This window comes from Protopterus annectens, chromosome 1.part0 (assembly GCF_019279795.1).
Source record: "Protopterus annectens isolate FY-2018-M chromosome 1.part0, PAN1.0, whole genome shotgun sequence".
NCBI classification, from domain to species: Eukaryota; Metazoa; Chordata; order Ceratodontiformes; family Protopteridae; genus Protopterus; species Protopterus annectens.
The window spans coordinates 976675192-976689848 of record NC_056725.1 but is presented as its reverse complement, the minus strand read 5'-3'; the positions used below and the strand labels follow the sequence as shown (position 1 = coordinate 976689848).

The window sequence follows — 14657 nt, the reverse complement described above, 5'->3', positions numbered from 1 at the left end:
TAGAACCAGTTTGCCAAAGCCACATGGCTTCATAGAGAGTTCCTCTGCTCCTTCCTCTTCCCTTCCCTCTTGAGCTCTGGAATTCTTCCTCAAGTAAAGAATACTGCGGCAAGTAAATAAAAGAACATAAAAAAGTTGTGTAAAATCTTACCATAACCATAGATGTCCTTGTCTTCACTGCTGCAGTATTCTATCCCTCCCACCTACACCGCTGGTCTCTTGTGTTTCCTGGATGTATTGACCACTCATATCCTTAGTCTGGCTTTCCTTCTGGGGCAGTCAGTTCTGAGGATGGTACATGCATATGTCTGTTTTATGGTCTATGTCCACCTGCAGCCAATGTCAGACTTGCCATGTACCTGTAGTGGTAAAAGCATTTGTATACTGGCCGATGTCAGGCATCTTCTGGCAGGGATATCCCTCAAGTAAAGAAAACTACAGCAGTGATGTGAAGGACAGGGAGCGATACAGAATACTGAAAGCCCAAAATCCTGAAGCCCAAAATCCTGAGACCAAAATCCTGAAAGTTCAAAATCCTGAAAACTCAAAATACTGAAAACTCACAATTCTGAAAACACACAGGATACCAACACTTCCTATATTCCAGCACAAGTTCATACAGAAAGAAATAAAACACAAACTATATTACTGTTCTACAAGTATAAGCAGGGGGTAAGCCCCCCTGCACCCCCTATGTGATGGATGCGCCCCCACACCCCCTGCTACTTAAATATATTAACTCCAAGATTGCACTTGGTGTAGTGAAGGCTTGCCCCCCTGCATATAGTTGAATTGTAATATGTTTCTGTATGTACTTGTACTGGAATATAGTAAGTGTTGGTATCCTGTGTGTTTTCAGGATCTTGAGTTTTCAGGATTTTGAACTTTCAGGATTTTGGGCTTTCGGGATTCTGTAGTGCTCCAGAAGGAAATATATGGTTATGGTAAGATTTTACACAACTTTTCTTTCTTACTGATGGAAGTCATAATGTACAAATGTAACCACCAGATTTAACCAGACATGCACATCATTTACTCATATGAATGCCCATTTATTTATTTATCTGGAAATGGGTAGTTCGACTGCTCCAAAGACCCTTTTCAGCAATGACCCAAAAGTACAGAAACAAAAGCAAACAGCACGAAAAATTAAATGAAGATAGGTAACACAGCTTTAAGAGGTATATTAACAAATAAAATATCTCTGTTTAGAGCCAAGGAGACACTGAAACTTTAAAACAGTGTAATATACAGAGACAGGCTAAATGGATATCTAATAAGGGGGACAGAATAATGGCAATAGATGATTAAAGATGGAAAGTGAACATTGGCTTCATTTATTCAGTCATTTACTTATTTTGTTGATCCTTAAAACTGTTAATATATAACGCAAGCACAAGCTTGTGGTTAGTGTAGAATTTAATTTAATGGAAGTGTTGAGGATAATTGTATTCTGTATGGATATAATTATGATGCTGTATGATAAAATATGTGGTATGATTGGATATTTAATTTATGTGACAATATGACGTTTCTTCCTACTTTCTGCTGACCATCAGACATTTGCTACAGATCAGGTCACTGTCACCCTGTGAGTGACAGTTGATCATATTAGCCATCATACTCACAGCCATTGGGATTTTCTATTTAATGGTTCTAATTCTGACCCTGTGGGCTGAGATGTGCATCGTCATCACAGTGGGGGCATCCTGCATTCTTTTAATGGCATGCATATGCTCCTGCATATGTGCTCCCTGAGAGCTACCTCTACCAACTAAGGATTGCCAAGCCCAGCTCTCCTGGTCTTATGGCTATTGTAAATGTGCAAACTTCCACTTGCATGGGTACAGTCAGCCAGACAGAATCACAGATTCCCCCACATCCACTTTGGGCAAACTGGAGTAAGCTCGTCCAGTGCCTGAGCAATTAATCAGTCTTGGGTGATCTGCATTATAGTCAATACTTTATTTCTCTCTGCAATAGAGCTGAAGTAATATATTACAGGAGAAAATATTGAAAAAAATGCCAAAATGATAAGCCTTGTCTTTTTTTTTTGCACTCTGACACCAAATTCCATATTAGCGATTTTATTTATTTATTTAATTAATTATTCCTTTTGAATGGACACCAACATTGTCTGTCAGGTCTGCTGACAATCCTTGTCAGTATCATTTTTTCTGTGTCAGTAGCTCTAACTACACTCTGATACTTGGAGTAAACCCCTCATTTGATGTGCCTCGTATTCAACAAGGAAGAAAAAGCTGTAGATCAGGCAAATTTGATGGTGTCAAGAAGGTGAAGGGGGGTAGTCAAATATCATTTTTGACTGTACAGTTGCAGTGCTGTAAACATAGATGCTGCTATGTCTGACCTGTTATATATCTGTATGGAACCCCTTGAAGTACATGTAGTAGGTTTGCTAAGTCTGCTGTGGCCTTCACAGCATGTCAGTAATACAAGGTCTCATGACCATACCCTGTCCTTTAAGAGTGAAGAGCAGAACTGTAGGTGCTGTCTTTCTGTGTTTCTGTCTGTCTGCCACTATGTCCCTCTCTTTGCTTCATAGTTGACATAATGACACACTACTAGATGAACTTAGATCACCAGCAGTATCTGCAGACATCTTGTCTTTAGACAAATTATTAAGAACAGTTGCCATTGACTGATTTGTTGGAAAAAGAAGTCAAAGGGCCCTTCTAATTCATGTCTCAACTCTTTTACAATACCTGTCTTGCATGCATCACCCTCATGTATATAATGTATTAATTATGCTTTTCTGTTAATTTACATTGCTGAATGTTTTTCCATTTCTGTAATACCATTTATGTAGAAAAAGGAATGTGTTTCATTATATTACTTCAGGTTGCCCAAGAGTTGATTAAGGTACTTATCCCACCACTAACCCCCTCCTACCACATCTTTGATAAAAGTGAATCATACCTATTTTTGAAGATGCTCTCTCTTCCTATATTTGCATTGTACAGATTGATTACATGTATTCTCTAAAACTGGGTTGATTTAGAACTGTCTGCTTGCCTTAAAGTGGAGAGGGATCTGCTGAATGCTAGATGCCAGTCTCCCTTTAAAAAAATGACATATGCAAGCTTTAATTTCAGGGTTATGTGGCAGAGTGCCTTCAGGAATGGTACATTTTAGCAGGTTAGTAAAGCAAATGCTTGCCTAATTACCCAGGTGGTTAATAAAGTAGGTATAAAAATGTTTATGTCATTTCTGTAAATAGACTAGAAGTTCTTCCTATAGTTTTTTCTGTGATGCATTTCCATAGCCTGTTGTCAAATCCTCTTCTTTTCCTTTTGGCTGCTTCTGTTAGGAGGTCGCCACAGCAGATAATTGGTCCACAGAATGAGTGGCAGTAGAGTTGTATGGTGTCAAGTTACAGCCCGATGCCCAGCCTTCCTCAGAAGGCACACACACATGCGCACACTCACACCTAGGGCCAATTTAGAGTGTCCAGTCCACCTGCAGCATGTCTTGGGAATGTGGCAGGAAACAGGAGTACCCAGAGGAAACCTACACAAACACAGGGAGGACATGGAGACTCCACAGATAAGGCACCCCAGTCAAGAATTGAACCGGAGAAACTCTTGCTGTGAGACAACAATGATGACCAGTGCATCACTGTCCCACCTTGTCAAATCCTCTAGATTATAATTTTTTTCAGTATCAGTGTGTTTTTGCATACTTTATCTTAGGTCTTGTGGAATATAAAATGTACCTTTAAATCCTCTAGTTTCTTTCAGTCAAACTTAAGTAACAAATATCTTATCTGGATTCTCATTTTTATACATTCAGGACAGTTTATGTTTGATTCAATGAGCATGGCAAAAATCGAGGAGAATAAGGAAGTGGCTCAGACATTGACTGAAGCACTGAGTGCCCTAGCATCTGCTGCCTCTGTAAGTACTCTCAGGATAAGTTATTTTATTATGTTGTTTTCCATACTTTGTGTAAAACAAACACATTGTACTGAATGGTTTGATATATAGTGGTACAGGATCATGACTTTACCATTCATCTTTAAACTTTATGATAGGTCTGGATTCGTGGCAATAGAGGTATGAAGCCCTAACTGCAGCCCAGGCAAATGGTTTTGATTAGCGGCCTTAGCAGTGAAGCAGACAGGGAGGAAAGAGGAAGGAGTGAGAGGGCATGAAGGTGGAAAGATTTCTATGAACTCAGAGGCATATTAGGCAGGTGCAATTGCCCTGATGATAATCATGGGAACCATGTCTTGTAATTTGGGTGGGCAAGGCTGCATGAATGGGAATGCCTCTTGCATAAGTAAGGGGATGTCCTTCATTGTCAGCCCATTCCATGTCCTCTTCCTCACATGATAATTCTGAGAGCAAGGAGGGGATGTTAGGGCTGCATAATGAAATGCACAAACCACCCCGATGGCTATTTGAATGATGACCAATTGTAAATTACCTTTGATCGATGATGGGGAATGAATGGACTAGTTGAGTAGGAGGGAGCTGATGATTGAGAGGCTGGTGGGAAAAAGTGACAACAAAAATTTCTTTAGGAGAGGCTTGCCATATTTTAGCTGTCCATGAGTCTCTATATGCCAGGTGTATTGAAATAATTTGTAATTAATCATTATTAGCATTATGAAAGATCATTCACACCTGGGTTATGTTATGCACTTGTCAGTTTACAGTTTTGGATAACACAAGTTGGACAATACAGACTTTGTGAATATGGAAATAAACAGAGTAAAAGGCAAGACATATTGTGTTTTTGTATACATAAATGATGTGTGTGTGTGTGTGTATATATATATATATATATAGAGAGAGAGAGAGAGAGAGATATTGTGTGTGTGTGTGTGTGTGTGTGTGTGTGTGTGTGTGTGTGTGTGTGTGTGTGTGTGTGTGTGTGTGTGTGTGTGTGTGGACATTTGTGACTATATTATTATTAGCTGACTTAGCCAGTTTTCAACATTCATAAAAGTAATCTCATATCATCGACTACATGACCTGTCAATCAGCCAGTAGCTACATTCCACTATAGGTGTCATATTAACTTATATTGATAACAAACTGAGATACAGTCATATGCTTACTAATTTACCCCTAGTTTAGCACATTTGTCCCTCATGGATAGGAGCAACATGTAAATGTTCTGCCTGTCTTTTTGTTATTTCTGTTTAAAATATAAGGGCTTAAAACATCATGAGAATGTATTTGAAAGCTTCTAAAGATCCTCATAGATCAATAGCCTATTAAGTACCTATGAAACTATGACACTATGAAACCATACCTTTCAACATGCACACATTGGCAAAAGGTCTTTAAAAATAAATGCATCCAGCCAAAAATATGTATACTTAATTTTAACAGAACATTTGCATACCAAACAACAATCTCCCTTACTTCCAATAGCATTGTGACATAACATTAAAAAACAGATAATTCAAATTTTTGTTTCAACCAAAATGTATGGTGTGAAAGTTCATTTATCACCAGCATTAAATAATAAAATCAAGGGAAAAACAACATTCAAGAGACCATTGCTTGCAGAAACAAAAAGAGGGCAAAAGAGATGAAATAAACTTTACAATAGATTTAGAAAGAACTGCCATAGTAAAAAGACAGCTGGGGTAGCCACAAGCCAGCATTATTTTCCCAAGTTCCCACTTATAGGTCAAACTAGGAATGGACGGCTGCAGATAGAGTATGCTTACATGGTTGTAGCCTTATGTTTTCAACAACTGAAATGTAACAAGAGGTCTTCACTGACAGTTTTCCACTGCTTGCCTCTCTGGTTTGGCTGGTTTCAGGCCTGGCCACAGCACTACCACTGCTCTTCTGTCCTTTCTTGACACAAATAATCATGCTTGTGACTCTGAGAAAATCATATCCTCTCTTTACTTAGATCTCTCTAAAGCCTTTGACACTGTATCATATCCTCTAGTCTTATCTCAACTTTCCTCCCTCAGTTTCTCTCCATCCTGCATAGCCTGGTTTAAAAATTATCTCACCAATAGACAACAAGCTGTTAAATGGAAAAATTCCACTTCATCCTTTCTCAATAATTCCTCCAGCATCCCCAAGGCTCTATTCTCGGCCCTTTACTTTGCAATATTTTCATTAACTACTTTCACAAATCCATAGATAATGCTACACTGATACAGTATGCTGATGTTTCCACAATCATCTATACAGAAAACTCTCCCTCCGAACTCCTTCAAAAAATCCAAACAGCCTTCTCCAATACCAAAACATGGATACTAAACAACCATCTCTCTCTCTCAATGCTAACAAAACAAAAATCATGATATTCTCTCCTTTGAGAAATTTTACCATAGACAAAAGCTCCTTTAAAATAAAAAGCCACAATAACACTCTAATCAATATTGTACCTCACACCAAACTATTCGGAGTCACCACTGATGAACATTTAAAATTCAATATCCACATCCAAAATAATATCAAAAAACCCCACCAAAAACTAGATCTGCTGTGTCAACAAAATTGCTATCTAACCGCTTCTACCAGACGTACTCTAGCCCTCCTCCCACCTGCTCGCTTCTCTTATGTATGGTGCCTCCTCTACATACACATATCCAACTTAGTTTAAAAAACAAACTGGAATTTTGCTACAGGGTCCAAATACTCACCCATCACTGCCATTCCCTCCACTCCCTAAACTGGCTTGAGCTTACTAATTACCTGAAATTCATACATCTCACCACTGCTCACAAACTCATATTCCAACCCTCCATCTGCCCCTGTCTTTCATCTAGCTTAACCCCTTACCTTCCCAGTTATACTCTTAGATTTGAAAAACAAATCTTCTTTAAAATCTATAAACTCCTTCACCCTTCTGGCCAATTACTTCTATCTCACTCCTTAGCTAAACTATGGAATTCTCTTCTCCCCTCTCTCTGCTGTACTCAGAACCACTTTAATTTCAAATCTCTCCTCCATTCTTACATTACCTCCAGCTGGGACTGTTCCTGCTAAGTTCCCACCGAAATTACACTTTTGTCTCTTTCAAACCTCCCTTCAATCTCATCTACTATCACCTCTGATCAATAGCATTATTGTTAGAACAAACACTAAACTTGTATTAACACTTTATGACTTGCACTTTTCATTATATTATCTTTAGTGCTTTTGACTTTATCTATATTTTAACATTTGTGTTTTTTAAATGTATACTCGCTGATTTTGTATTTGTATTTTATATTGTATATTTATGCTTTTGTATACTGTATATTTCATACTTTGCATATGTTATATTCTGTTAACTGCTCTTGGAGCTTTTCTCTCCAGGTCTCCATTGAAAATGGGCTCTGCTTGGCCCAATGGACTTCCCCGGTCATCAAACTGAAAATAAATAAATAAATAAATAACAGAAATTATTTGCCGCAGTAATGTATTTCAACTTTCTTTCACACAAACAGTAGCCATAGTAAAATACTCCAATTTGCTTTACACAAATAAACTGTTGCCTTCCTTTCATGTTACATACTATAATAAATGTTTCTAGCCATACAGATGCAACTTTTCAGATGCCTAAAGTGGGATATTGGTGACAGAAATGTGAGATTATGCAGAACAAATCACATCCACAGCCATTACAAATAAATGGGCTTTACTTTAAATGCTCATTTCCGATGTAATAAATACACTGGCTTTGTTTTTTGATCTGGTACATATAAGTTGTTGGTCAGATATATAAAATAAGGAGTTTAGTAAACATAAAAATGTATATTTATAGAAAAAAAAACAAAGAGAGACAGAGAAAAAGAGAGTGTAACTCATGGATATTACTGAATAATTATGAACATTGTATACAAGATCCTTTGTAAGGATTACTGCTGCAAATGATCTAAACATCTGTTCTGTACCTTAATTACTCAGCACCACTGAATTAATTAAAAAATGTAATGAAGATGTCTTTGGATGTCAAATACAATGCCAGGGGTCATACACAAGGCAATGGGAAATTGCTCCCACCCTGTACAGCTGAAGACCCATTTGTAGCAGACTATTGAAACAGGGTTAACATTTTTTTGTCTAAGAGAGAAAGTGGATTTTAGTTAGTGGTTAAAATTTTACTACACTAGTCTTGCTAAACTTTCCTGCAAGATAACATGTAAGACTATTTCTGAAATACTGCACACACACACACACACAAATATAATATATATATATATATATATATATATATTGCATACATATTCAAAAAATTCCTAAGTACATGATGAGCATGACAGCTGATATAATGTAAAAATATGTGTTTCAAAAAGGGCTTCCTATAAAGCGTAATGGGAATGATCATCATCAATGAATCTGATGAATTCAGCATTCAAGCCATTGATGTTAAACTGCTCTGCTCACATGCGAATTTTGATCCGAAACTCATTGTTATTTTGATAATTCCAAAACTCACTCAGTTATTCATTGCTGCTAGTCCAAACCATGAAGCAGTTATCCAAATATCTACAGATATTTATGAATGTGAAGAAAATGTTGAGATGTCCTTCTGTTCTCATGTTGCAGTATTCTTAGTGTGGGATCCCCCACCTCAGGCAACCTGAATGTCGGCTCCTATACAAAAGCTTTCAGCCTGAGTGCTGTTGGTGTGTGACATGTCACACATAGGACCATAAACCAGGGACCTTAAATGTGATGTCTGCATGCACAAACCTCAGAACTTTTCTGCTGCAGTCGAACATCAGATCGATCGCATCACTCCTCTCTATCAAGACATGTAATGCTAAGTACCCCGTTGGGGATTTCTTACTTATATTAATTGCTTGAGCTTGGTTTGCTGCTTTTACATTAGCCAATGTCCATCAAGAAGGGTAAATGCTGATGCGGGCATCAAATTCCGCATAAGGACACCCATGACCATTGTGTCTTTTGTCACAGACTTTCTTTCATTCTTTGGAACATGACCATACCTCCTGCTCTATCAGCCAGTCCTTCATCCCCAAAACTTTTAGAAGCTGTTTGGCTGCCCTTAACCTGTACTTAGAAAATCAAAGGCTTAAGAAGCTAGCCCTTATGATGGAGCCGTTATTTGAAAAATTAATTTATGAAGGTGCTGCTGTGCTGTACTGGAACCAAAGTCTTCTTAAGACACAAAGTCTTAGCTGTTTACTGCTGAATCAGAGTCTAGTTATAACACAGAGCTTTGCATGACTATATCTGCAGTCTGTTTAAAATGCAGAATCTTGCACTGATGAGAAAATATACTTTGCAGCACAATACTATTTTACTGTAAGCACAGTTACTAATAACTTATACATATAACAAACAACATGTGCTGCTGCAACAACTTATAATTTAGATGTATAAAGTTTTACTTCATGGTCAGCATGGATGATTATACCTCCTTCGCCTATACAATACCTTGGAACAAGTGTATTCCTACCAATACCTTTAACACAGCTGAATTTTTGCAGTCTATTTATACTGTTCTTCTTGTGCACATTAGATCCTGTTTTTCTTCTTGATATCTTTTTTTGGCTTTATACAGAAACATCTGTTCTGCTGATGTTTTACTTTCCAGACTTGTTTTTTAAGGAAATGTTTTGTGGTAAAGCACATACAAATTGTTTTTTTTCTGTTGACTATGTCCATTCATCTGTGAGGAATTACGTGAATTTTTTTTTAATATTGTGACAAACGTTTTTTTAAGGAAACATCTTGTAGAAAAATACGTACTGCTGATTTTATAAAAAGCCATGTCCGTTTATCTGTCAACTTTTTTGCTAATAATGTTTTTTTAAGGAAATGGCTTGTATTGCCCTCTTAAACTACAGACACCTTCACAACCAAGTAAAGTGCCAAGTCAGTAAAGATAAAAAAGAATACTATCATACTTTACAAAACTAACCCAAACATAATCCAAACCACTTCTGGAGCTCAATCAACATCTTACTATACCCAGGATCATAAAACAGCCTCTGTCCAGACCCAGAAAGAAATCCCATAGAAATAGCCACAGTTTTTATAACATTTTATTGACATCGTATCTAATCTCAATACCAACTTCCCTCAAACCCAACCTAATCCACCTGACCCCCCCTGCTACTAATACTGCCTCTTCCCACACACACAACTTCTCTCTAGCACCTATTCCCACAGCCATAGTAAACTGCTTCTGAAATTAACACCGTGCACTAATGCCCCTGACAACTTCCCTCAGGAGTTCCTTCAGAAAGCCACAAACTCCATTGCCTACCCTGTTAGCATACTTCTCAATAGGTTCATTCAAGAGTCTTATGTTCCTTCCATTTGGAAAAAAGCCTACATCCTCCCACTTCACAAAGGTGGAAACAAAATAGATATCTTCAACTTTCAACCCATTGCCACTCTCTCCCCTATCTCAAAAATTCTTGAAAAATGTATCCACAGCCAATTCCTTAACTATTTACTCAACAATAACATACTCTCACCAACCCAGCATGGTTTTAGACCATGACGTAGCACCACTACTGATTTTATATCCTTATGTGACTCTATCAATAAGGCACATGATGCCAGAAAACCTGCCTCCTCACTATTTCTTGACCTTTTCAAAGCCTTTGATACTATCTCCCACCCTCTTCTTCTCAGAAAACTAGCTAACACAAGTATCTCTCTCCCTCTACCCTACAATGGTTTTCCAACTACCTCACTGGCAGGGAACAAGCTACAAAGTGGCAAAACTCCTTCTCCCCTTTCCTTAATACCTCTACAGGTGTCCCCCAAGGGTCCATCTTAGGACCAGTACTATTCAGCATTTTCATCAATGACTTCTACTCTAGCCTCACTCAAGGGTCAGTCATCCAGTACACAGATGACTCTACTATCATCTGCATTGCCAACTCCCTACATGATCTTCAGAAATGTACCCAGGCAGCTCTTAGCTCCACTGAACTATGGCTGACCAACAACCATCTAGCATGAAATCCCAAAAAAACTAAGCTAATGTTATTCACCCCTAAGAGACCATCACCATAAACAAACACACATTTTCTATTCTCTCCCAGGATAACACTTCTATTGAAGTTGTCACACATACTAAACTTCTAGGTGTCACCATAGATGAGCATTTAACTTTTCACATGCATATTCACAGTAACATTTAAAACAGCACACCAGAAAATGGGCATGCTATACAGGCACAAAACATTCCTCAACTACTCCTCCAAACTAGCCCTTGCCTCCTACTTCCTTCTCCCATCTCTTCTTTATGGTACTCCTCTTTTCACCAATATACAGGTCAGTGTTAAATCCAAACTACAGTCATGCTATAACAAAATTGCAATGTTCGTCACCAGTGGACGACAACTATCCCACCATTGTACCTCTCTTCAAATACTAAACTGGCTAGAACTTCCTCACCATCTTACATATAGTCAACTAACTACTGCCCATAAACTAATATTCAACCCATCCAGCTGCCCTGCTCTTTCTAATCTATTTACACTATATCACCCAAATAGGCCTCTCTGCTCTGAAATCCATATGTTCCTACAGGTTGAGAAACCCAACATTTCTGCTGGTCAAACACTCCATTCCTTTTCCACTGCTAAGCTATGGAACTCTCTCCCACCCTCACTTAGATCCACCAGCAATACATCTATCTTCAAAAAATCTTTGAAACTACATTTGTCCTCCCACTGGCAATGTACATGCACCACCTCCTTACAACACATAACCTGACATTATCTCTCCCCTTATTCCATACCTGTCTTTACCCCTTCCCCTCTTCTATTCCCACCTCTCCTCCCTCCTTCTTCTACTACCTCCTAACCATCACCTTTCCTTCTGATAGATAATCCACTTCTGTACCCTGGTGTAAATGTATTGTCAACTGATATTGTGCACTCAGCTGCACTGTCTTTCTGTATCAATAACAATTTGTACTGTCAGTAGTCACATCTATTTACAGGTGTATTACCTTTTCATTTGTCAAAAAACTCTGTTTACTGTTTCTATTGTTATAAGTACTATTTGTGTTTTTATGAAAATTTGTACATTGTATATTTCAAACTGTATGTATTGTATATATGTGAAGCTTTTCTTCCCGGGTCTCCAATGAAAATGGACACTTTTTGGCCCAGTGGCCCTTCCTGGCAAACAAATGCAATAAATAAAATAAATAAATTGCTGAGTTTATAAAAGGCATGTCTATTAATAGATACAGTCAGAGCTATGTCGCATAGTATGGATGCTCATCACATATTGCTAAGCTCTATTTCTACATTTAAACAAGCTTTATTGTATGCCTCATTTATTTTCCATTTTTATAGAAGAATTGATTTTAACCTTTATTCATTGTTTAGCACACTGCAACAGAATCAGCTGACCTAATGAAACCAACAAAGAAAAAGGCCAAAGTTTCACTGCCTATCACTACTACGTCTTTGTTGTTGGACTCCCCACCAACCGCTGATATAGGAGTTGAGGGCCTGCTTCTATAGCTTATCTCGAGCTAGCCATCTCCAAAGCACCGACTGGCATGTCTGCTGAGATGTCTCAGACATCAGTTATTTCCAATGTCGAGGGGGAGCTAGGTTACACCGGATGCGCTTCTGGATCTCAGAAATCCAAGTCGTCTTCTTTTGATAAGGCTCCAGAATCAAGGCCTACAGTGTCTCCCAAAACTACTCCTTTAAAAAGAAGACAAAAAACTAAACATTTATCTACCCCTCTTGAAGGACAACCAGACTGTCAGTCTTTTACTCAGTCCCTAATGCAGGCCTTCATGGCCCTTAGGCCTACATCCTCCTCAGCCCCCTCTGTTTCACTGCTTAGCCCAAGGTTCCCTCTATTCCCCAGGAAGAAGAAGAAGAGGCCCTCTCCTCTTGCTCTGAGGAGTATATCACCTACTCATCCCAAATAGCACCCCCCCCAGAATATTATTCTCCAGATGAGGATTCTGTTGAAGGAGATTTCCCCTCCAGAGCACATAACATTTGGTGAAACTATCACTAAGATGAAAGAATACTTCAAATGGGATACTTCCCAAATGACAGAAACTCAAAAAAGATACTTTGAGTTGTTGCAGATTGAATCACCCTCCCCATCAGCCATTCCTGCAGTGATCCCTGCATACCTTGACACCTTTGCTTCTTGCTCTAAGAACCCTGACTCTCAGCCTCCTTCCCCAAAGAGACCAGACCATTTCTATAAGGTACCTGATGACCACAAATTCCTAGTACCCCCCCTTGGTGGAACCTGCTGTTATAGCTGTGGCCCCAGATAGACAATCTAGACTGCTCCCTTCTTCGTCTCTTTTACCTTCAGATAAAGATAGGAAAATTATGATTAGGCTGGGCAAGAAGACTTACACATCTTCCACCCTGGTCTTCAGAGCTATGAACTACCAAACACATATGATGAAATATGCCTTGGACTTGGTATCCCAAGCCTGTACACTTCTGAACTCCCTGCCTGACTCCCCTAACAAAACTGAAGTAGCATCTAAGCTACCCCTGGCATCCCAGGCAGCCAGGCACTCCATTAAATGCAGTTATGACACAGCAGAGTCTTCTGCTAGATGAGCTGCAACTGCATCATTTCTGTGTAGATACTCCTGGCTTAGGCTCCAACAACTGCCAGAGGATTTTAAGTCCAAAATCCTAAATGCTCCTCTTGATAATAATCTTCTGTTTGGTAAGCAGTCTGGAGAGCTATTTAAAAATCTACAGTAGAAGAGCAAAGAGCTACATGATGTTAAACACCTGCTGGTTTCTCCTATATCTAAGTACTATAGAAATTATCCTGCCAAAACATCCTATGTCAGAAGGGCCCCCTCCATGACCACCCCTTCTTCTACCAAGTCTTCAAGGACTACCTCTTCTCAGCCAGCCCAGTGACAGTCATTTCAGGACAGAAATAATGGTAACAATGCGTGACTGCCTTGCCCATCTACCCCTGTCTTCCCATCTCTTTCACTGTCTGCCACTTTGGAAAGAAATCACAGACCACTGGGTGCTGGCATTAGTAGAAAAAGGATATTTCCTCTCCTGGCAGAAAAGACCCACCCCACAGGGCATTCCTTTTCCATCCAAAAATCAGCTTCACCTAATTCCCCACATTATCCAGGATCTACAGGCACAAGGCACCATATAACCCATCCCATCAGGACAAGAAGGAAAAGGTTTTTACTCCAGACTTTTCCTAGATCCAGAAAAGGATGGAGCATGGAGACCTATCCTGGACTTATCCATTCTAAATCTTTTTCTAAAAGTCCCCTCTTTCAGAATGCTGTCCCTATACACCCTGCTAACACTATGGCCACCACAAGCATTCTTGGCCACTTTGGACCTGAAGGAGGCTTACCTCCACATCCCCATACACCCAAACTGCAAGAAATACTTATGCTGGGCCATGCTCTCCTTTTCAATTGACTGCATTGTCCTTTGGTTCATCCACTGCACCAAGGGTTTTCAAATGCCTAGTTCCCACTATAGCCTTCTGCAGGACCAAGGACATACAGATCTAGCTCTACCTAGATGATATTCTAATTCTTGCAGAAAAAGAAGAGACCCTCAAAAATAATTTCCAGATCTCTATGTCCCTGCTTCAGAGACTAGGTTTCACACCTCCCCAAGTCATCCCTTTCCCCAGAACAAGACAAGGTCTTCCTGGGTTTCAGGATTCGGACAGACCTGATGAAAGCAT

The 14657-nt window shown here is 39.1% G+C and overlaps 1 protein-coding gene across 2 annotated transcripts in view; it reads left to right on the top strand.

Moving 5' to 3' along the window:
* ECT2L (epithelial cell transforming 2 like) overlaps positions 1-14657 on the top strand; it is a 1012011-nt gene that overhangs the window by 607126 nt on the left and 390228 nt on the right. For both annotated transcript variants that reach the window (XM_044064710.1, XM_044064701.1), the window contains exon 13: positions 3814-3917. In XM_044064710.1, the coding sequence (XP_043920645.1) occupies positions 3814-3917 (104 nt within the window). The remainder of the gene's footprint in view (positions 1-3813; positions 3918-14657) is intronic.